The sequence below is a fragment of the Phacochoerus africanus genome, chromosome 11 (genome assembly GCF_016906955.1).
Source record: "Phacochoerus africanus isolate WHEZ1 chromosome 11, ROS_Pafr_v1, whole genome shotgun sequence".
Taxonomy (NCBI): Eukaryota; Metazoa; Chordata; class Mammalia; order Artiodactyla; family Suidae; genus Phacochoerus; species Phacochoerus africanus.
In genome coordinates this window covers 19975855-19999681 of record NC_062554.1, presented here as the reverse complement: position 1 = coordinate 19999681, position 23827 = coordinate 19975855, and the positions used below count along the sequence as shown (strand labels likewise).

Here is a 23827-nt window from a genome sequence, read left to right as displayed (position 1 = left end):
AGCCCTGTAATATCGAGTCTTTGATCTGGACAGCCTTCCATCAGGTGTAATTAACCACAGTAAAGAGGTGGGCGTGGAGATGCCCAGATCTTCCTTCAAGAAAGGACTTGTTGAAATCCTGTCATGGCTCAGCGGTAATGAGCCTGACTAGTATCCAGGAGGATGCAGGTTCAATCCCTGGCCTTGCTCAGTGGCTAAAGGATCTGGCATTGCTGTGAGCTGCCAGCTGCATTGCAGGCTGGCAGCTGCAGCTCCCATTCGACCCCTAGCCTGGGAACCTCCATATGCCTTGGGTATGGACCCTAGAAAAGAAAAGAAAAAAGAAAAGGAAAAAGGACTTGTTGCCACAGCTGACACAGAGGCTGGTGCAGCATCAGTCGCAGCCTCAGCTAGAGAGCCGTCTCACCCACGGTCCTGCCCTGCCAGGGCGGCCCTCACTGGGTGATGAGGGGTATAAAAGCCTGATCAGGAGTTCCTATCATGGTTGAACCATTAACAAACCCAACTAGTATCCATGAGGACATGGGTTTGATCCATGGCCTGGCTCAGTGGGTCCAGGATCCAGCATTGCCATGAGCTGTGGTGTAGGTCACAGATGAAGCTTGCATCCTGTGTTGCTGTGGCTGTGGTGTAGGCCAGCAGCTATAGCTCCAATTTGACCCCAGGCTGGGAACCTCCATAAGCCGCAGAAGCCTCAAAAAAAAAAAAAAAAAAAAAAAAAGGCTGATCCTTTCAGCCCAATGCAGGACAACTCTGAGGGGACATTTTCCGCCAGAGCTCCCCAGGGTGTTGGCTGAGGCCCCAACCTCTCCCTCTACCACATCCTGCATCCGCTCCCTCCCTTTCACAGGTGCTGATCCCAAGGGCACTTGTTGACAACATCCTGAACTTGCCACGTGTCTCAGAACCTGCTTCCCCAGCAACCTGAGCCGAGCCAGGTTATCCACACACACAGACCTTGAGGCTTGAAAAGCCTTCTCCGTCCACGCTGTCTCCTAGTTGGCAGGCATCACCACCGCCCGTGGTGAGGATGCACATTGCCATCCATGTCACTGAGAAGGAACTGAAGTTCAAGGCTTAAGTTTATGCCAGGACAGGTATAAAGCTGGGGCTAGAACCTAGTTATTTCCGACTCGAAATTCTCCACTCTGACATCAGGCTGCCTGTGTTTCCCCGTGGCTGAGGCAGTACCGTGTCTCCTTTCATTCCGCACCCCACCGAAGTGTGGGTGTCACTGCTCCCCTCACCTCCCATCTCCTCTTCTAACTCCTGTAGTTTGCAGACCCCAAGATCAGGACCGACGGGAGGGAGGGGCTCGCCCACAGTCACCCGCTTCTTAGTGATGGGTCCAGGACCAGAAAGAAGCCTGTGATGTGTGCTGTTGCTCAGGGGGCAGTTAGAAGATGAGTGAGGAATTCTGTGAGTAATGAGGCCACGTGGAAGATTAAGCTCATGCTGGAATTGATGCCCTCTACCTCTAAATACAAGGTAAAGAAAAATAGAAAAAAGAAACATAAAACTACATAGCCAGGCTCAAAAGTAGATGGAGTTCTCCTTGTGGCTCAGTGGGTTAAGAACCTGACTAGTGTCCAGGAGGATGAGGGTTCCATCCCTGGCCTCGCTTAGTGGGTTAAAAGATCCAGCGTTTCTGGATCTGCATCTGTAGGTTGCAGATGTGGCTTGGATCTGGCGTGGCTGTGGCTGCGGCTGTGGCCAGCAGCTGCAGTTCCGATTTGACCCTAGCTTGGGAACTTCCATATGTCTCAGGTGTGGCCCTAAAAAATATATATATATATATAAAGGGACACCTTCATGCACAGAACCGGAAAGTGCTGGGAGAAAGGAGGGATGGGAGGAAGAGTCACAGTGGTGAACAGACACAAAACCATGCCACATGTGGACAGGCCATGGTCAGAATCTTCTGGAAGCTCACAACGGCGAGTCTGGGACTAAGCTGCCCCCATGAAATGCACCCTAGCCTCATGCCCTCGGTGGAATAAGGAAAGATATGACCGAAGGTCCCCAGACCAGCCTGAGCTCCATGAGGGCAGAGCCATGCCTGGCCCTGAGCAGGAGCTGGGCCATGTGACTTGAACTGTCCCCCACCCCGTCCTGCTGCTCCACACTATGGGGAGTCACCAGCCCCACACCAACCACCGGGTGGTGGCTTTGGAGGGTATAGTGGGGGGAGGAGAGCCTCTGCTGCCACAGGCTGCTTCATAGCGGTCAAGGCTGCCTGGGGCACTGGCTCCTTGCTGATGGCTCCTTCAGGAATTTTGGAAAAGGCAGAGGCTCAGGTGACTTTTGTTGGTTCAGCTGGGATCAGAGAAACATCCCTGCTCTAGGGGAGGCGAGAAAGATCTCGAAGGGGAACAGCAGCTGGGATGATGGCATTGGAGGGCAGGCCAGCTGTGTCCTTCCAGGAAGCCAGGTCCAGGACGCTGCTGGCCTGGTGAGCACAGGCCCCCAGCCTCCGCTGCTGCTGCCCACGTGGTACCCAGGACAGGAAAGCCCAGCGAGTTTGTCAGCTCCAGAGCGTCCTCCCACCCCACAGCCCTCCCTGGACCTGTGCTGCCCCCAAGTCCTGCCCCGTTCCTGTCAGCTCACAGCCCTCAGGGCGCCTGTGTACCATATCAGGCCATCGTCACCCCTCAGACTTTCCAGTTTTCATTTGTGAGTCAGACATGGGATAGAGACACGCCTCGGTCTGAATCCCCACTTTTCGGCTTCAGGGCTTTGGCCAAGTGGCTTAAATCCTCACAGCCCTCTTCTCCTTGTCTGTAAAATGGACAGGATGGGGTTCCCAGCTGTGAATGACACTCGTCCAGTACAGCCAGAAAGACCAGGATGCTTTTTTTGTCCCCCCCCCCCCAGGACACTTTTCTAAGGCCAGCACCAATGGTGGCCGGATGCAGCGTATGCCTGTTTGCTAAATGTTTCCATCGTCCCCCCTGTTTATGGCACCAGGTGGTTGTGAGGGCTTTAGTGATGTAGAGCCAGGGACAAGCATGTGACTGTACTCAGTCCGGCACCAATACTGATACCTCTGGGGCACAGGAGGCGTCCGTACCTAGGAATGGGAGGGAGGAAAGGTTGAGACCAACCAGTGAGGCTTTGGTGGAGGTAAGGAGAGGGATCCATGTGAGCGCAGGGCTGGGGAGCCTGCAGAGGGAAGAGGAACCCCACCTCCCCTCTGACCACTTTTCACATGGCCCCTATGCTTCCAGCCCACTGAATTTCTCAGTTCTGTGAATTTGCTGCATGTGCCTCTCCCTCTGCCTCAATCTCTCTCCTGCTATTGGCTCATTTCTCTTTGTCTGTAAGGACTCAAGCCCCGCCTCCCCGAGGACACTGCACCCAGGGCCAATCCTGGTCCCCAGGCTCCAAGAGGACCTGGGAGTGACGTTGGGTGGTGGTTGCCCGCTTTGCGAATACTTCCAAATACCCCAGGGCTCAGATGCCACGGTGGGAGAGGGGCAGATGGAGAGGAGCGGCCCAGCTCCCACGTCTTTGTCCAGCTGCTCTGTCCAGTTTACCAGACCCCAGGGGCGCCTTCCAGCTGTCAGGGGGCTGCTGCCCCTCCCCTCCCCCACCCACTGAGGAGCAGGTCTGGTGTATCCGCTCTCTCTCCCCCTCAGCGAAACCTCCCCTCGGCTCTTCAACCGCATCTCTCCCCAGTTCCCACAACCTTCCTTTTTCACTTAGTCCTGTGCTCTGAGACAGTTCTTCACTTAGGGGCTCTCCCACCCCTGAGGTTCCCAGGGGTCTCCTCATGCGTCTAATCCTGGCTCCTCCGAGACCACCCCCGGAGCCTGTGGCATCAGTGAAATCCCCACAGAAGCCAGGAAGACAGTAATTACTCCTTCTGGTTTCTTCTAAATTGTGGCAGAAGAGGCCTAACCCTGCCTTCATCATGGGTCAGACACTGCCTTCTTGAGAGTCCAAAGGCTCCAGACAATTCCCTTCGTGACGCAGAAGTAGGGTTGACGTCATCTAGAAGGTCTTGGCTTGGCCTCCGGTAAGGGGAGCTGGGATTTTCTGAGCATCTGTGCCATTAACCCCTCTGCACAAGAGTGTTGTATTCATCCTCATAAACCGAAGGCCTCGATATCCGTGCAGCCAGTGGAGCCCCAGAGCACTCTCAGCATATGCTCGGGAACAAGGGAGCATAGCTGGCTGCTGTGGGCACGTAACTCTGCAGTCATAAAAGTGGCCTGACCTTATACCAAAGGACACCCACAGCTCCCAGCCTCCAAAGTCATCTTGGCCAGACCCCGGCTGAGCCTAATTCCTGTCCATCTTACCTTCTAAGACAACAGGCCTGCCTCACCTGAGAAAAAGCCAGCCTTTCCCTTTGCTCTGATAATCTGTGGCTTAGAATGGAAACTCCTTTAACGCTGTCAAATGTGACTCTTAAAAGCAGGATAGAATCTACATTTTCAGCCTGTCCTTTTGTGCTGTTTCCTGAACCTGCAACCTTCAGTCCTCAGTTGGCAGGAAATGCAGTTATGGAAAGCTCCTTCTGAAAAGGAAAATGTGTTTTTCTTTCCTCATGAATGGGGAGCAAGCAGTCATGCCTTCAGCTGCGGGTGGGCACAAGCCATGTTTTGACACATCTCTGGACCCCCAGCTGCTCCAGGTGGTTTCCTTCAGAAAGCTGAGCAGCTTCCTTCCTGTTGGTGTTTAAATCCCTCATCTATTACCCCAAACCCTCCTCCTCCAAATGAAAGGGGATGATGGAGATAACTTATTTGCCAAGCTTTATGATGTGCGGTTTATAAACTGCTCTTTCCCCTCTCGAGTTCCGGACTGTGATTCAGGTAACTTGTCACTTCAGCGGATGCTCTCAGAGGAAGACCCCAGAAAGGAGAATAGGATGTAGCCCATGAGTGTGGGCTCCCAGACGCCAAGTGCAGAGCTTCCCAAAGGAGAGAAAGAACACCAGTACCAAATGCGGCTGAGAGGTCAGGAAGAGGCGGCTGAGGACTGACCACTGGCCCTGGGCAAGGCGGAGGTCCTGGGGAGCGTCACTTGTTGGGACTGGGTTTCAGGGAGACCAAGGAGAAAGGAAACAGAGGCACTGAGTATATTCAGCTCTTTAGAAGAATCTGGCTATAAAGGGAAGTAAGAAACAGAGCAGGAATGACATAGAGTCAGGAGTGGGACCTTTTTAGGGGTGGGACCTTTCTGACCTGTCTGTATGCTGATGGCAGTGATCCAAGAGAGGTGAGGAGGCAGGAAAAAAAGGAAAGAGAGTTACCAAACAGATTCTTTGAGTAGGTAAACATGACGGGGCCCAGCACACACCTGGAGAGGGCCCTGTCTAATAGCAGGGACCATCCATCCATGTAGCAGGAGGAAAGGCAAGGCATACGGATTGGGGGCAGAGGTGTTATAGATTTGATGCTGAGAGAATTCTCTTCTCTCCTGGTTGTTGTTTTTTTCCCTTGAACTTCATGTTCCCTTTCTGGGGTGGGGGGGGGAGCTCAGATCATAGCAGTTTCCTAGAGTTGTAGTAAAGGTTGCATGAGCAAATAAATGCAGGCAAGCACATACGTAGCACAGAGCCAAGGTCACGATGGTGAGAGCCATTCATAAGTGGCAGGTGCTGTTATATCCTTTTGAAGTTTTCAACTCTTTCCTATCAGATTTCCCATTCGTCAGTGTTTCCACTGCTTCGAGAGTCACAGCTGAACAGTTATATCCACTGCCTCCCATCTCCCCTACCGCCCGCCCCTCAGCTCTCCCCCAGGGAAACCCTATAACGCCACACCTACTGCCTTCAACTCTAGAGTCAGGAAGGGGTGGAAAGAGCACCCCAGGTTTACCTGCTTTTCTTCCAACTTTGTGACGGACACGGGCCAGCCACTGCCTCTCTGGCCTGTTTCCCCATCTTTACAAATGTTGGATGTCATGCTCTTTATCCAGCACTGAATTTCTGCAGGTAAGCTGTTATTCAGCGTGCAGGTTCTAGCTGCAAAAGATACCTGACATCCAAGAAGGCAAGGACCCAAGAATGCAGTGTCTTGGGGGAGGAGGGTGTTCATTGATAAAATATCTTTGGCGCCCCCTGGTGTCCTTTGCATCTTCTTTCAGGAGGCAAGAGGCAGGAGGTGGTCCCAAAATAGAATCAGTTGAGCAGAGAACTTGCTCTGCTGTCCAGTGGAAAACTGGAAATAGAAAATGGAAAGTTCACTCCTACGCACACCCTGTAACCATTAGTATTTTGTAGCTCCTTCCAGATTCCGTGTGTATATTTTGTTACACTTAGAATAGTGGTATGTAGACTGTTTAATGTTGTCTTTTTTTCACCCAGCTCAGTGAAGCATCCATAGTTTAGGGGTTAAGAGCATAAGCCCTAGAGCTTGATTCCCTGCTTTCAAAGCCTTACTTTGAAAGCCTGATCTTAGACGATTCAGAAAACTGCTCCGTATCTTATTTTCCCAATCTGTAAAATGGGGGTGATGATAAGATTAAATAAATGACTTTACATCAAGACATATAAAGCACTTAGAACAACATCTGATGTTAGTTACTAATTTCATAGCATTTTCTATGTTGCTACATCATCTTCATAATGACCTTTTTCTCTCTCTCTCTCTCTCTCTTTTTAGGGCCTCACCTGGGGCATATGGAGGTTCCCAGGCTAGGGGTCAAATCGGAGCTGTAGCTGCTGGTCTGCACCACAGCCACAGCAACACTGAATCCGAGCTGCATCTGGGACTTATACCATAACTCATGGCAATGCTGGATCCTTAACCCACTGAGCAAGGCCAGGGATCGAACTTGCACCCTCTCCGATGCTAGTCAGATTCGTTTCTGCTGAGCCATAACAGAAACACTTATAATGAACATTTTTAATGGCTGAGATGCTCTGCTGAGTGTCTACACAAGCTCATTTTCTTAGCCATTACTCTTTTGTTACATGTTTGTTATTTCCAGTCATTCTATGTTATAAATATCCTACAAAATACCTTTTGGATTTTTTCATACATAGATTCCCAGAAGTAGAAACATGAGGTCAAAGGGCAGAAACATTTTATGCCTCTGGTCTATACTGGGAAGTAGTTTTCCAAAAAGGGAAATGGAATGTGTGCTGGAAGTCTTCCCTTTTCACTGTCCCCTCACCAGCCATAGCTGTTATCCATTTCTTTCATTTGCCCAGTTTTTTGGGTTTTGGGGTGTTTTTTTTTTGTCTTTTGTCTTTTTAGAGCTGCTCCCGCAGCACATGAAGGTTCCCGGGCTAGGGGTCTAATCGAACCTCATGGTTCCTTGTTGGATTCGCTAGGAATCCTTCTGCTTCGCCACGATGGGAACTCCTCGTTTGCACAGGTTTTAACGAGCCGTAAATGGTTGGGTCCACATCAGTTTCTTTAACAGAGAAAATTTGACGTAAAGAATTGTGAATTATGCATTAAAGAACTGAAAAGCTGAAAAAGAAACACTGAGGTTCTGCTACCGCCCCTGAGGCTGGGGGAAGACGGGAAGGACCAGGTGACAGCTGGGCAGTGTTCATGCCTCTGCAGGGCCATGCAAGGCTAGTTCTCTAAGTGATGGATAAACTGCAAACTGGATTTAACTCATACTTCTAGAACAGACTGCTCCTGTAAGGTTGAAAAACCAAGGCTATAGAGTAGCCAAATTTAGCAAAAACAAAATGCAGATGATCAGTTAAATTTGAATTTCAGACAAATAACTTTTAGAATATTTATGCTAATATTGCATGGAACACACACACACACAAAATTTGTTAGATGTTTATTTAAAATTTGAATTTAACTTCGTGGCCTGCATTTTACCCAGAAGTCTTACAAGGCAGGGATGATGTGTTCTTTCCTCGCTTATCGAGCCTTTCAGTTGCCCTCTGGCGCCCCCTATTGGCAGAATCCACCATAGAGCCAGTTGGTAAAGCTGGAAAGTGGTTTGCTGACAAAGGAGACTCAGTTACCCAATAATTGATGAAATCCACCCTTTTTGGCTGTTCAGCATCCATTCTACACATTGGTATTTCCAGACAACAACGAAAACAACTCTCACAAAACACCTAATAAAATGCAACTGTCTTTCCAACAAATGGAGACATTTTCATCTTCTTCCTGAAATGGGAAGAGGCACAGTCTCTACAGTTATTTTAGTTGCCAGCTAAAGAATTCACCTGCCACCTGGTTCTACGAGAATGAAGTCACTAGCCACTGCAGTCGCTGGCCTTCAACACACCCTGAAAGGAGATCAGGACAGAGGTCAGCAGTGAGCACTCTGTGCCCAGGGGCAAAAAAAAAGGCAGAACAGGACTTCAGATAGCTGGACATTTTCAGGAGAAGATTTTAAGAACCCAATATGTTGCATCTCCTCATATCTAAAAAGCAGTAGAATCATTAACAGAGACATATGCTCCCCATAACTAGCAGCAAGCCTCTGCCAAAATGTTACACCCTGTTCACCAGTATCACATATACACTGACCTCCTCCCACCTTTTTTTGTTGTTGTTGTTTTGGTTTTGGTTTTGGTCTTTTTATGGCTGCACCCGGCGGATGTGGAGGTTCCCAGGCTAGGGGTTGAATCCAAGCTGTAGCCGCTGACCTACACCACAGCCACAGCAAAGCCAGATCTGAGGTGCGTCTGCGACCTACACCACAGCTCATGGCAACTCCGAATCCTTAAGCCACTGAGCAAGGTCAGGGATAGAACCTGCGTCCTCATGGATGCTAGTCAGATTCATTTCCACTGAGCCAAGACGGAAACTCCCCGCCCCCCACCTCTTCAGAGCAGTTCCTCAGAGCTATTTGAGAGGCTGTCTCCTTGGCTTTTAATCCTCATTAGGCCTCTAATAAAACTTTTCTCACAGCTCTCACAGGGTGCTTTTTTTTCAGTTGGCGTATGTATCTCTGGAAGATAGTCATGCTAGCCAGATCTAGGCAGGATTAACGACTCTTAAAACTCAGCCACAATCACATTTGAAAATTCTGTTATCTGAGGACTAAATTGTAGAATTAACCTGCAACAAAATTTCTATAAAATATTAAAAGGAAGGAGAAGGAAGAATAAATTAGCTAATGTGTACTCTTGCATATAATCACGTGATAATCAAAGAATAAGATTGGCATGGCTGCTACCTTCCTCATTTCTGTACCCAGTTATGAGGCCATAGGTGATGTTTGTGAATCTCTTTCTCAGTCTCCCATTCCATGTGTTCTTGTCCTCAGACAAGACTTCAGCTTGTCAGGATGCCTTAGTAGGACGACCCAAGCTTTCATTTCTGAAGGATCTGAGTCCTCAGCAGTCCTGCCTCTCTTTAGTTGCCATAGGATTGATTACTGTTTACTGTGGAGCATGGAAGTACCAGACACTCCCCAGAGGACCCCCCTAGGCTCATATATAGTCCTCTCTGTCCCCAGGTTCCTCCTCGGTTATCAGGACGACTTAAGCACAGCCAGTAAAGTCACCTCTTCTTTGCCCACTGGTTTTATGGCAAAAATGGCACCAGTTGGCCAGATGGAAGTCTCAGCTCCCAGTTCAGTCGGAACATGTTGTGAACCCTAAAGGAAGCCTTTGTCCCTTGGGAGCCAAGACCTCCAATTTGGAGAGCCCAAAATTGAAGAGACAGGAAGCACAAATTCTCCAAGTGATTTATTAGGTGGAACAGTGAGGTGAGCCATTCTCGCTTCAACCCCTTGATATCCAGATTCAGGCTGCAAAGAGCCTGGCTGTGGGGGAAAGAGCACAGAATATTGTTTGCCAAGTCAAAGCATGTATTGCATCCTCTAAGAGAGAATCTCACCATCTCCATAGGGGGTTACGCCAACTGAGTCTTAAGTAAGTCTTCAGTAGCCCGTCCTACTGATCGATTCGGTCATCAGCTCCTGGATGGTAGATTACTTGTTAAGACCACTGAGTTCCATGGGCGTGAGCCTATTGAAATGAATTCCTTGATGAGAACCCTTGTTGTTTAGAATATTTCAGGATGGTGACTCGGCATTCCAAACATCTAGAAAGGAAGGCACTGGCAGAGCATTATAGATAGGAAAAGACAATTTGTACCCACAAGTCACTTTCCTGTCTGTAATGGAACAAGTCCAGTGTAATCATCTTCCTGCCAGGTGGGTAGTCCTCCGAGAGAATCATATCAAGAGCTCAGTGTTCATCTCTGCCATCGGCTGGTCAGTCATTCATCAGTGCAATAACAGGCAGCCTCAGGAAGAGGAAGTCCATGCATAGATTAGGCTCCATCCTTGCCACTGTGGATACTCTGCACATAAGCTCATGGAGCAAACCTTAGCTGGCTTGGAGAAAATGCTGAATGACATGCACAGGACATGATATTTTGTCCACCTGATTTTTGAGAACCTAGTCTCATTATGCCTTTCATGAGCTTCACATGAGCCACAGATATCTTCCTACTCTACCTATTCCGAGAACTCCATCCACACACCCTTCCCCAGACTTCCTCATTACTAGGCTTACTCTTTTGTTCTTTCTAAGTCCCTAACCGTCTAACTAAACCATCAGCAACTGCCCATGAATCAGTGTAGGTCTAGCCATCTCTTGGACCAAAATGGACAACCACGTTTGTGACTGGAGGTCGTGTCCATTGAGAAGACTGACTTCACCATTTCCCTTTAGGGCTGCCTTTCATTGGAGCTATGAAGCTGCAAGCGTACACTTCTGGCTGATGCCACCATATTCTTAAGAAGAAATAATCTGAAGACCAAGCCCAAGTATTTTCCTCCTTGGTCAGCTGGTCATGAGCAATTCTTAGTTAGGTGTGGATTGAGGAAGAGGAAAAATATGTGTCAAATGAGTCTGAGCCACCTGCTCATGCAACTTACTGCAGACATGTTCACACCGTCTGATGGTGGTTATGCTACCCAGGCACCTTCAACCTTATACTTGCTGGAAGACAGGTAGCTCAGGTCACGTGGTCACCTAATGTTTCATGGCTAGTTTGTGGACTCTTTTTTTTTTTTTTTTGGTCTTTTTAGGGCCACACCTGCAGCATATGGAGGTTCCGAGCCTAGGAGTCTAATCAGAGCTGTTGCTGCCAGCCTACGCCACAGCCACAGCAACTCGGGATCCGAGCCACTTCTGTGACATACACCACAGCTCATGGCAACACTGGATCCTTAACGCACTGAGTGAGGCCAGAGATCGAACCCGCAACCTCATGGTTCCTAGTTGGATTCGTTTCCGCTGCGCCATGATGGGAACTCCAAGGACTCATTTTTAATATGTTTTATCCATTCACTCCTCAAACAATTCATTCTATGAAGCTCACACTTCATCTGGGCTTCCATTATATTTGTCCTTGCTGTTTCATTTATGAATGATGGTGGTAGCAGCATCTCAACCTCTGATCTGCTCCCCCAGGGTCAGGCAACAATCCAGAGGCTGTTTCTCAAAATAACAGAGTGCATGGAGAGTATCAGGCAAAAGAGAGTTGCTTGACACCCGCATGCCTGCAAGACTTGACCTCTGAAAGGGCCCAGAAAAGATGTTTGTTCTGCCAGAGTTTCTAGGTGTGGGGGACTCTGCCAAGGGTCCTCCCTTGGGCGTGGGATCCAGTGGCTAGAGGTTGATCTCGGTCCACTTTCTTGCAGGCACAGCCTCCGTCGCCGTGGCAGGGATCCTGGCTGCTCTGCGAATCACCAAGAACAAGCTTTCCAACCACGTGTTTGTTTTCCAAGGTGCCGGTGAGGTAGGTGCCATCAGGGCCTCTCCAGTTGTTCCAGGAGGATGAGAATGGGTGGAGGAGCATCAGGGAGGGGAGGTGTTCTGGGCTTCGGAGGAAACAGCACAGATGCACTGTAATCAATGCAGCTGCCTGGGTGTCTTGAGGCAAAGGACTTCGCTGGGCTCCTGGGAGTAGCAGGGGAAGAAGGGAGGGTCTGGGCGAAGCACCTAGTAAATGCTGAGCAGCTTTGGCCTTTTGTCTAAACATCCACCTTGCAGGCAGCCATGGGCATCGCCCACCTCCTTGTCATGGCCCTAGAGAAAGAAGGTGTACCCAAGGCAGAGGCCACAAGGAAGATCTGGATGGTGGACTCCAGAGGGCTCATTGTCAAGGTACTGTCAGTCTGCAGACCTGGAGGTTCCTTGTCTCCTGCAGCTGTTGGAACTGGACTGGAAATGACCCCCAAGGGGCAACCTGCTCAGAATAAAGAGCCCAAGGAGGGCACTACCCTAATCTCCAGAGCAAGGGACTCTTGCTCTTGTCCGAAAGCTTTGAATACACCTGCACATGTGTGCACGTGTGCTCCTTCCAGCCTCATCTCCCACCAATTCCTGCCTTGCACAAACCTCCAGCCACAGTCAATCACAGTTGTCCGGGAGTAACGTGCTCTGTCTCTTCCACATCTGGGCCGTTGTGTTCCTGGAATGCCCTTCTCTTTTTCCACGTTCCACTCCCAGCCCTCAACCCCGTCTACTTCCTCCTTGTCTTCTGTTCCCGCCTCCAAGCAGCTTTCCTCAAGCATCTAAGTCTCAGTGAGCTTCCTACCTTTGTGCTCACACAGCCCTCCCTGCTCCGTGCACTACAATTAGCGCCTTGTGGGGCTGTTTCCCCTTCGTTTGTCTCCCTCCGCGTGAGGCTGTAGAGTCTCCACGTCGGTGGCTGGCGTGTTATGAGTCCATAATTGATGTCTGAGGTGGGAGTAAAGGGGTGAATGAGAGGGACAGTCCCGCTTCCGCCTGGGATGCGGTGAGGGGCACAGAGGGAGGACCTCCTCCCGTGGGACTTCACTCAGAGCTCCATGTGTTAATTCCCCAAACTCCGCTAACATGGAATGTCAGTGAGAGATTCAAAAGTCAGGAGAGGAACGTGAGGGTCTCAAACAGGAGTAGTGGCTGAGGAGTTCCCGTTGTGGCTCCGTGGGTTAAGAGCCCAACTAGTATCCATGAAGATGCAGGCTCAGTCCCTGGCCCCCTCAGTGGGTTAAGGATCCCACATGGCTGTGACTGTGGCGTAGGCTGGCAGCTGCAGCTCCAATTTGACCTCTAGCCTGGGAGCATCCAGATGCCACATGTGCGACCCTTAAAAAAAAAAAAAAAGAATAGTGGTTGAGCAGAAATGGGCCTTCCTATTGTTCCCTATAAAGGCACTAGAAGGAACTGGGACCTGGAGATGCCTCTTCATGGCCCAGATCATTCCAGAGCAGGGTCCAGGCACAGGTGGAGGCTGCCACACTGCATCTTGCCCACCCTTCAACATCACGTTGCTCACTCCGCTGAGCTCACCCCTCCTTGAGGATCTCTCAGAGCTGCCGTCTTCACTCTGATCCTCCTGATGCCAGCTGACCCACAGGAGTCATCAGAAATGCTGACCTTTGGAGGTCCCTTTGTGGCTCAGCAGTTAACAAACCCAACTAGGATCCATGAGAATGCGGGTTCCATCCCTGGCCTCACTCAGTGGGTTAAGGATCCGGTGTTGCCGTGAGCTGTGGTGTAGGTCAAAGATGCGGCTCAGATCCTGTGATGCTCTGGCTGTGGTGTAGGCCAGCAGCTACGGCTCCGATTTGACCCCTAGCCTGGGAAGCTCCATATGCCACAGGTATGGCCCTAGAAAGAAAAAAGAAATGTTGACCAGCCTATCATCTGCTGGCTCCTATTTGAAGAAATGGATGGAATCTGGAGCTCTCTGGGAGCAGCCAGCCATTGCAAGTCTGTCTGGGAGCCCAGTTTATTATTTCTAGGGAGGTGAATGCCTCTTATCAGATATATTCCAATGAACTCCCTGACCCTGAGTGACTCGGGCCCCCACCCCTTAGCTGGCCCTGTGTGCTATATGTCGTGGGGCCAAGAGTCTTGGCCAGACTCAGGTGTGTCCTCAGAGCCTTTCTCTCTTGGCTCAAAAAGCCATGACCCTGGAGCCCAAAGAAAGGCTTTATGAATTTTCCATCTGTGGCTTTGGTTAAAAGAATACACATATGTTTAAAATTTTAGGTTTCATCTTAGGTTCTGATCAAGTGGCCAGCCCCAAGGCACAGGGCTCTGCAGGAAATGCTCTCCGAGTCTCCAGATGCATCCACACCCTGCCCAGGGGTCCCTACCACAGTGGCATTGAGTTCTTCCTTTCTCTGCAGGGGAGGAGCCACCTGAACCATGAGAAGGAGATGTTTGCCCAGGACCATCCTGAAGTGAGCTCCCTCGAGGAGGTGGTGAGGCTGGTGAAGCCCACGGCCATCATAGGTAGGAAGAGAGGGCGGCCACCGCCCAACCCAGCTAACCCTCTTGCCTTTTAGGTGAGACAGAGGCTCAGCAAGGAAGCATAAGCAGTCATGGAAACACAGCTCTTTCCCTTCATGTCGATTCGTAGCTACAAACTTTTATTGAGTTGTTACTGTATGAAAACCATAGAACTTGGAAGTTCCCTTGTGATGTAGCAGGTTAAGGATCCGGTGTTGCAGCAGCTGTGGCACAGGTTCAATCCCTGGCCCGGGAACTTTTCTATGCCGCGGGTGCAGCCAAAAAAATAATTTAAAAAAAATGAGTTCCTGTTCAGCAGGAACTGTTCCTGTTCCTGCTCAGCAGGTTGAGAACCCGACATAGTGTCTGTGAGGATGTGGGTTTGATCCCTGGCCTCGCTCAATGGGTTAAGGATCCGACATAGCCACATGCAACAGTGCAGGTCACAGATGTGGCTCAGATCTGGTGTCTCTGTGGTTGTGGCACAGGCCGGCAGCTGCAGCTCTGATCAGACTCCTAGCCTGGAATTTCCATGTGCCACAGGTGTGGCCCTAAAAAGACAGATAGATAAATAAATAAATAATGAAAACCATGTAACTCAGGCTCCACACCGGGCTTCATGATGTAGAATCATACAGTGAAGTGGAAAAGCACAGCCTGTCTCTTTCACCAGGATGAAATGAGCATCCTCCCCACGTGGGAGGCCCTGGCATCACACCCTGTCCTGGGGGGCAGCCCCCTCTAAAGGACAATGGCCTGGGACACCTCTGCAGGTGCCTCTCAGCTGGGCAGGGACCGACGTGGACCAGGGTTCCCTCAGGAATTAGCAGGAGGTCTCCGCCAGCTCAAGCAGGAAGGCCCTCCCCTCTTCCCCTCCCTCTGTCCCCATGGCAGATGCCACCCCCGAGACTCGCGACCCCTCTGTGTCATACCTGGTCCCCTCTCGGCCCCCACCAGGAGAGGCGTGGGGGTCTGTAAGGAGCAGGCATCCCCGCTACCCCCTTTTCCCTGTAGGTGTTGCCGCCATCGCAGGAGCCTTCACGGAGCAGATTCTGAGGGACATGGCCTCCTTCCACGAGCGCCCTATCATCTTTGCCCTGAGCAACCCCACCAGCAAGGCCGAGTGCACGGCTGAGAAGTGCTACCGGGTCACCGAGGTCAGCGGGGAGTCCTTCCTTCCCCAGGCTGAGAGGATATAGTCACATTACCTCTGAGGAACCCTGTGAGGGTGAAAAAAAAAATTCCCCACGTCCCTGATAAGCCCACTGAGTGTCAGAAGGATGAAGCCACTTGCCCAGGGTCACAGAGCTAAAAAGGAGTGGAGCTGGCCCTCAAACTCAGGTCTGGCTCCAAAGCCCCTTGCTCTTACCTCAAAGCTCTCCTTACAGCCCTGGCCAGAACCCGACGCACTCGGAGACTCTAGGCCATTTGCATACCTGTCATGTCCCGGGCTGGCCCTCTTGGGAGGTGACAAGTTAAAAAGATGCACCTTCCCCTTTCAGCAGTTTCTTGGCAGCCAGGTAACTCGGTGGGAGCTAAGCTTTCTGGTCTAGTGAACAGGTGTCTCTCAGCACCTGCAGTGTGCTCAGCACAAGGCTGAGCATTTAGGAGATGAGACGGGTTCAGCATTTGGGAGGTGAGACTCGGCTACCATGACTTCAGAAACCTCTCTCCAAGCTCTGTCTCTGGTTTTCTTCCTGCCCCCAGGGCCGAGGGATCTTTGCCAGTGGAAGTCCTTTTAAAAGCGTGACCCTGGAAGATGGCAGGACCTTCATTCCCGGGCAGGGAAACAACGCCTACGTGTTCCCCGGAGTGGCTCTGGGCGTCATCGCTGGCGGGATCCGGCACATCCCAGACGAGATCTTCCTCTTGACAGCAGAGGTACCACTGTCCCTGCCCCCCCCCACCCCGTGCTCCCAGTAGGGCTGTGAGCCAACCAGGCCCTCCACCAGCCCCCTGGAGATTCCTTCTCTGGTCTCTCTTACCCACCTGCTCTTACCCCTGGCAATGGTTCCCCAAAGTTTTTGAACCTCAGTCTCTTTCCAAGGTCATGTGGAGGCTTGAACTTCTCTGCAAACACACACGTTTTTTAAGGGGTGGGGGCAGTAAGGGATAATCAGTGGAGGGGGGGGGGGGGGCAGGAGGCACTGGCGGTGAGGGAACACTGCTCCCGGCCTCCCAGCTATGCCCATACAAGCACCAAGAACAGTGATACCATCAAAACCACCTGAAACCGCAGGCTCACGGACCATGATAAGCAGTAGATTCTTCCAGCCATGGGTGTTGGTCACATTCCTGGAGTAACTGGTAGCAAAATAAGCCCCGGTAGGGCAGCTTTTTGTAAAGAAAGGGATGGGTTTCATGTCTGGCTTGCCTGCTCTGAGTACCCATGTCATGGCGATGCGGGGGGTGTACCTGCTCCAGGTGTCGTACTAGAAAAACTCCCAGAAGGGTCCTTTCCTGGGCATGGTGAAAACAACAAAGAATCCATTAAGAGTGACAGCCCAGGGAGTTTCCACTGTGGCGCAGCGGAAACAATCCGACTAGTATCCATGAGGTTTCGGGTTCAATCCCTGGCCTTGCTCAGTGGGTTGGGGATCTGGCATTGCCATGAGCTGTGGTGTAGGTCACAGACACGGCTCAGATCCTGTGTTGCTATGGCTGTGGTGTAGGCTAGCAGGTGTAGCTCCGATTCCATCCCTAGGCTGGGAACTGCCATACGCCATGAGTGCAGACCTAAAAAGGAAAAGAAAAAAGAAAAAAAAAGAATGATAGCCCACGTTCATAATAAGGTTGTTAATAAGTTACAGGGGCTGACATCCATCACGTGGTACCAAATGCCAGGCGCTTCTCATTTATCCTCACTCAGAGGAGACCGAGGCCTAGAAATGCTTCTGTTGGGAGGTTAGGCTCATCATCAAAACTATTTTTACAATATTAAATATGTTCCCAAAGAGCTCCAAAGGCTCTACTGTAATTTCTGACATGTGTCTCCCTCTTACCGTGGCACTGGTGAGCCCCTCAAACCTGTAAGACACAAGGATGGTTTCCAGGCAGCCCTGTCCAGCTCCGCAAGGAGCAGCCTCCTGAACCGGGTTTCCCCTCACGTTGTCTCCTGAAGGTCTCTTGGCCTCCGCCGAGCCTGGTGCACACTGGCTTTATCTTGGTGCTCTGATTCTCAGTCCCTCTTGTCTGAGTTTTGGGGTTTTGGGGAGGGGGTTGTCTGTTTTTGTCTCTTTAGGGCTGCACCCACAGCATATGGAGATTCCCAGGCTAGGGCTTGAATCGGAGCTGTAGCCACTGGCCTACACCACAGCTACAGCAATGCCGGATTCCAGCCGTGTCACGGGAACGCCGGATCCTTAACCCACTAAGCAAGGCCAGGGATCAAACCTGTGTCCTCATGTTTACTAGTATCCATGTGTACTCATGGATACTAGTCAGGTTCCTTTCCACTGAGCCACAATGGGAACTCCATGAGTATTTTGTGTTAGTATTCCTTCTGGTTGCCATGATCGGTGGTAGGACTGGGTGGCGGTGTCCTGTGGACATGGGCAGAGCTGTTTGAAACCCCCATTGGATGGGAAGAGTCACTTCCTGCTTGGAGCTGGCCCGAAAGCACAGTCCCCTGTTGTGCAAAAACAAAGCTGCTAGAGCCTTCCTGTTCCTCCTTACTGCCCAGAGGCATCTGCATGGCCCCCAGCCTGGGCTGTGGGGCAGTTCAGCGCCATGGTTTCAGGAACAGTGTCCATCAACTACAGGGGAACCTCTTCTCAATCCACCTCCCAGTCACCTGCCATGAACAGCACACGGCCCCTCCACTCCAGGACCTGACAGGACCGTCTGGTCTTCAAAGGTCTGGCAGATTCTAGTTCTGCAAAGGTGCTTTTATTTATTTGTTTATTTATTGATTTAGTCTTTATAGGGCTGCACCCCCGGCATATGGAGGTTCCCAGGCTAGGGGTAGACTTGGAGCTGCAGCTGCCAGCCTAGGCCACAGCCACAGCAACGCCAGATCAGAGCTGCATCCGCAACCTATGCCACAGCTGGAGGCAATGCTAGATCCTTTAACCCACTGAGTGAGGGCAGGGATCAAACCTGCATCCTCATGGATGCTAGTTGGGTTCTTAACCCACTGAGCCACAACGGGAACTCCTGAAAAGGGTGCTTTTCAATTATGATAATTTAAGTCGAATCTGATTTTCCTATGGAAAAAGTATTAAGTTTTAGGAGGTTTACATGCACTATCTCATTTTACCTTGACAAGCCCTGAAAAATATGGGGATCCTGTGTTACAGACAAGGAAAGTGAGGCACAGAGAGTTTACGCTACTTGCCCAAGGTCCCCCAGCCTGGGAGTGATACGCCAGGATGGCCCCTGGCAGTTTGACTCAGCTGCGCCCAGCATCGTCATTGGCACCAGGCACCACAATGTAACTCTTCACTCCACAGGGTCACCTTTCTAGCCGCAGATCTAGCCATGGAAGGCTGCTTCCTTCTAGTCCCTCCGCCTTCTGTACTTCTGCAGAGGGAAGCCTTCAGAGCCCGAACAGGCCATCTCTCTCCTAATTTCAGACCTTTCTGTGTCTCCTGGGTGCTCACAGCAAAGTCCAAACTCTTTCACGTGATTTCTCTTCAAGGCTCCTCCTCACCAGGCCCTTCTTTCCTCTCCAGCCTTTTAGCCTCTCTCCACCATCAGCCTGTCCCGTGTTCTTTTTATGGTCATGATCGCCTGGTCTCTCTCACCTCCGAGAACGTGCGTGTGCCTTTCTCTCTCCCCTTGTCAAGGAATTCATCCTTTATCCTTTGGGTCTTAGCTCCTGTTTCTTCTTCGGGGAACCTTCCCTGGACATGGCAGACAGGGCCCTGCCTTCCTCTGTGCCTACATGTCATCTCTCCTTGCACTCACTCTCCTTGTTGTAATTGTTTATTAATTGTCCCCTGACCCAGGTCTCTGGGAATAAAAAGACTAGGGCTTCTCCGCTTCAGCACCTAGCACAGAGCCTGGCCTCTCGGAGAGCTCAGTGAATGTTTGACGGAATGAATGGGGAGGAGAGAGAGGAGCGTGAGAGTGAAGCAGCAGAGGGCAAGGCCCATGTCCCTTCGGTCTGCCAAGCTCTGAGGCAAGACCACGTCCTTCCCCTGTCCGTTCCAGGACACAGAGTTCCCAGGGGACACCATGGCTTTTCCCAAATTCAAATCGGACACACGATGGAGTTCCCTGGTGGCTTTGTAGTTAAGGATCTGGCGTTGTCACTGCTGGGGCACGAGTTTGATCTCTGGCCCAGGAACTTCCACAGCCCTTGGACGAGGCCAAAGAAAAAAATTTTTGAGGATTTCCCATTGTGGCTCAGTGGGTTAAGGACCTGATGTTGTCTTTGTGAGGATGCAGGTTCCATCCCTGGCCTCACTCACTGCGTTAAGGTCAGGTGTTGCTGAGGACTGTAGCATAGGTAGATGCGGCTCTGATTCAACCCCTGGCCTGGGAACATCCATATGCCTCAGGCGCAGCCATAAAAAGAAAAAAAACTGACACAGGAAGATCAGGTAGGAGTGGATCCAGAGCCACCATTAAAGGGCCGTTCTGCAGGGCTGGCTGAGCACCGGTGCCTGAGGCTGGAGGGGGAGGCTTGTGAGGGGCAGCTGGCTCTCAGAGACAAGCTCTGATGCAGGGAGGGAAGCAGTGGGAGATGCTGGTCCGTGTGCTGAGGGCATTTATTCAGATGAAGCCTAAGGCCCATGTGTGATGTCACTCACTGCAGAAGTGGCCTTTCTTTGCTCACTGGGGGGCCAGGGCTGGAAAGGAGAAGCCAAGCCTGGAATACAGAGAGACACAATGGCCTCGGGACGCCCAGGATGTTACTAGGAAAGTGGGAGCTGCTGGAACTCAGGCAGTGAGGGGCTCAAGGATCCGTGTGCAACAGGCTAGACCAACCAAGAGGAGATCCGGGGTCTGCTTTGCAAGTCAACGAGTTTGTTCATCTTGGCCTTAGTGATTTTCCTTTAGCAGTCAGGGAGCTTCGTGTTATTTTAAGCCTCAGCCAGCCTCATAGGACAGAAAGGATGTGTCTTTGCTTAAGCTCAAGCATTAAGCTCCTCAGGGGCCATGAGGTAGCAGGTGACAGTGGAAAATGCAGTGTCCGGCCACCTCTGAGGGGCCAGGTGAGTCACTGGTGTACTGGGTTGGGCGTGTTCTGGGAAGGCAGAAACTCAGCTGATTCTCGGTTCTCTCTCTCTCCAGCAAATTGCCCAAGAGGTCTCGGAGCAGCATCTGTCACAGGGGAGACTGTACCCACCGCTCAGCACCATCCGAGACGTGTCTCTGAGAATCGCCATCAAAGTAAGGGACATCTTATGCCCTTAGTGGGGTAGTGAGCTCACACCCATCTCTCTGTGTGACTTGGGGCTAAGGGGGTGGCAGTCGTGGAGACATCCTGAGCTCCCGGGGCTGTACTTCATGCACCCCAGAGGCTGGGTGACAAACTCTTGCCTGTTACAAGCTCGAGCCCCACCCCAACACCCACTCGAGGGCAGTTCTGGGAAAGTGCCTGGATTTCCCTTCAAACGCCAGGCAGAAAGGTCAGCAAAGTCCAGAGTCTTGTGGACCAGAATGTGGGTGGAATTTTTATTTAATGAATCATAAGTGCTCATTTATACAGAAAGGTCAACTCGCATAGCATCATGGAAAGAGCTCAGGCTGTGGGGTCCCAGCTCTGCCAATCAGGGGCAGAGTCACCTTAGGCCAGTCCTTTCACTTCCCTGAGCCTCAGTTTCCTTCATTTCCAAAGGAGCCAGTAATCCTGCTCCCCGCCCCCTGAGTTTTGGAGAAGATTAAAGAGAACAGTGGAAAACTCTACACTTGGCCCCTTTCTGGCGTGTAGATGCTCATGCCTCCCCTTCCTCTCAGAACGGCTGGGCCACGGGGTAATCTGGCGCCCGGAATACTCCAAGTAAAAATGTCACCCAGTAGATCATACAGAGATGATGGGTTTTCAAAGAACTAGAACTTGGTGCAATAAAGATGACCTAACATTGATAACTGTTGAAGCCAGATGATGAATACATGAGGGCTTATTACACTGCTATTTCTATTAATATATATTGTACATTTTCTCTAAGTTTTAAGAATAATTTCAGAAAATGCATTGCACATCACCATGTGCTTCCCAAGAGCTGTCTAGGGCGGAATCCAGAGTCAGCCTCAAGATCAACAGTCCAGCTCCTAGTCCAGCTCCACCCTGTCCAGTTCCCTCCTCTGGGGGAAGTTTAGATTCAGGCTTTTCCGAAGCCAAATCTAATACCCAGAGAACAGTGTCCAAGCTGTTCTTCAAGCCATGTTTGGGGAGAAAAAATACCAGGTAGTGAACACTTTTGCCTGCTCCCTAATTTTATTCTCCCACCATGCCAGGGAAAGCTGTCATGACCCCCACTTTACAGATGAGGAAACTGAGACTCAGCTAGGATAATGTCGCTGCTGAGGACCCACAGGCGGGTGGAAGCAGAGGTAGACTTTAGCCTGAGGCCTCCTGAGGCCTCCTGACCCTAGCCCAGTGTTTATTCCACTGTGTCACAGCTTGCTTTCTAGACCCTTCCTCTCCAGTGGCTTCATGGGCCACAGCTCATGAGAGGAATGTGAATGGTGCTTCAGGCAATACTCTCCTTCCAGGGTCCCCAAGCAAGGGCCTTGAAGCAGGTTCCTTCTTGGGTCTAGTTCCTCAGTCAAACGTGTTTTTCTCTAGGTCCTCGACTACGCGTACAAACACAACCTGGCCTCCTACTACCCAGAGCCCAAGGACAAGGAGGCTTTTGTAAGATCCCTGGTCTATACTCCAGACTATGACTCCTTTACGCTGGACAGCTACACTTGGCCCAAGGAAGCCATGAATGTTCAGAATGTCTGATGCAATTGCAGAGGTTCATGGGGGGCTGGATGAAGCCCAAAGTAACACTGGAACTATAAATGGGATCCAAACTGGCCATCCTTGTCATTGTGTTTTTCCTTTGAACTTTCTGGAATGAGGGGAGATGCCTAGGCATACAGTGGATGACGGCCTTGTCCCTGAAGGCCTTGAATTCCTTCCCAGGGATTTCTTCATCTGTTTATTACCAACTAGACCTGTGGGACATCTAGAATCCTGCCTAGAGCTCTGCCTTCACAGAGTCCAGGGTCTAGAAGAGGAGATGAGATGAGATATGGACACAGGTCACTTTGCCACAGGGGAGAAAGTGGTAAGTCTGTGAAAGAACCGCAGATAAAAGGTCACGAGTGCTCAGAGAAGGGAGAGGATACTTCCTATGAAGTATATCATATGACATAAGAGAGGGCTCCGGGGTGGCGGGGCAGGGCAGTGTTTGTACTGAGTCCCAAGAGTGAAGGATGGGTAGGATTAATGGTAAAATGAGGAACGTAGGGCAGCCACTGGCCAGAAAGCTTGGCCCACCCATCAGGGAGCTCAGTCCCTGTTGGAGGAAGACAATTCCTACAAGACTCAGATGGGCGTGAGGGCTGAGTGGCTGGAGGCGGCTCACTAGTCAAAAATGGTCACTGTCCTGTGGGTTGTTGAGTACTAGGCATTCCTTTTTGGTTATTATGAAAAGGAAAACTAGGACTTTCCACTGTGGCTCAGTGGGCTACAAATCCAACTAGCTTTCGTGAGGAGGAGATTTCAATCCCTGGCTCCACTCGGGGGGTTAAGGATCCTGTGTTGCTGTGGCTGTGGCATAGGGGGGCATCTATAGCTCTAATTCAACCCCTAGCCTGGGAACTTCCACATGCCATAGGTGCGGCCCTAAAAAGAAAAAAAGAAAAAAGGAAAACCAGAGAAATGTTGGTGGGGAGGCTTAGCAAACCAAGGAGTAGGGAGGAAGAGAGGCCTTGAAGGGAAGAGCACCCTGGAGAATTCTAGGAAAGACGTGATTTCATTTCCTGGCTTCGGAACACTCTCTTCCACGCTTCACTCTCTGAACTAATCAGCAAACCGGAGCAGTCTTCTTACAGAATGGCATCAGTCTGTCCTGAGTGATTCTTAGGCCAAGTTCAGTCATAGCTTCACCTCTCTCATGTCCGGCAGAGCCCCCACACCATGGGGTGGGGTGAGGAGACGAGCCTGCGACCCCCATGATCAAGATCGCTAAATCGCTCACATCTATCAGGATGGCAGCAGCCGACCTCTCCTCTCACCCTGTAACACAGCAAACAATGGTCCATGGTGGACCACTGCCCACCCCTGCTGCTCCTCAGCCTCCGGATCCCACCGCCCACAATAAATGGGTCCTCTGTGGCCACCTCTCAGTGACAGGCTGGGTGGACTGCTGGGCTCCTAGAAGAGAGTTAGCAGAGACATCAGTCACCTCTCACCCGGGTCTTGTTCTTCCAACATCTGCTTCCTTAGTGCTGGTGCTCAGCCAAGAAAGAACATCCTGAGAAAACATCCCTCTTCTATAATCTGTGGACTCATAGCTAATGAGAACATCCTCAGAAGAGGGTTTGATGAGTGAAGCAGGAATCTGAGCACCAGGGAGCCTTTTCCATTACCTTTTCTACATTTTGTCCCACAACTTCCTCGGCACCCCGACTCTGTTATAGAAAAAAAAAAAAAAAAAAGGCAGAGAAATCCATGAAACCAAACCAAGGTATTTGACAAGATCA

General features: G+C 50.8%; 1 protein-coding gene across 4 annotated transcripts in view; it reads left to right on the top strand.

Moving 5' to 3' along the window:
* Positions 1–23827, top strand: part of ME3 (malic enzyme 3) — a 291238-nt gene that overhangs the window by 264712 nt on the left and 2699 nt on the right. For 3 of the 4 annotated variants that reach the window (XM_047752811.1, XM_047752810.1, XM_047752812.1), the window contains exons 9-14: positions 11596–11693; positions 11948–12061; positions 14077–14182; positions 15194–15336; positions 15887–16060; positions 20420–20518. In XM_047752811.1, the coding sequence (XP_047608767.1) occupies positions 11596–11693; positions 11948–12061; positions 14077–14182; positions 15194–15336; positions 15887–16060; positions 20420–20518 (734 nt within the window). Of the gene's footprint in view, positions 1–11595; positions 11694–11947; positions 12062–14076; positions 14183–15193; positions 15337–15886; positions 16061–20419; positions 20519–21917; positions 22156–23827 lie in introns of those variants that run through there. The other variant, XM_047752813.1, reaches the window with a different exon arrangement.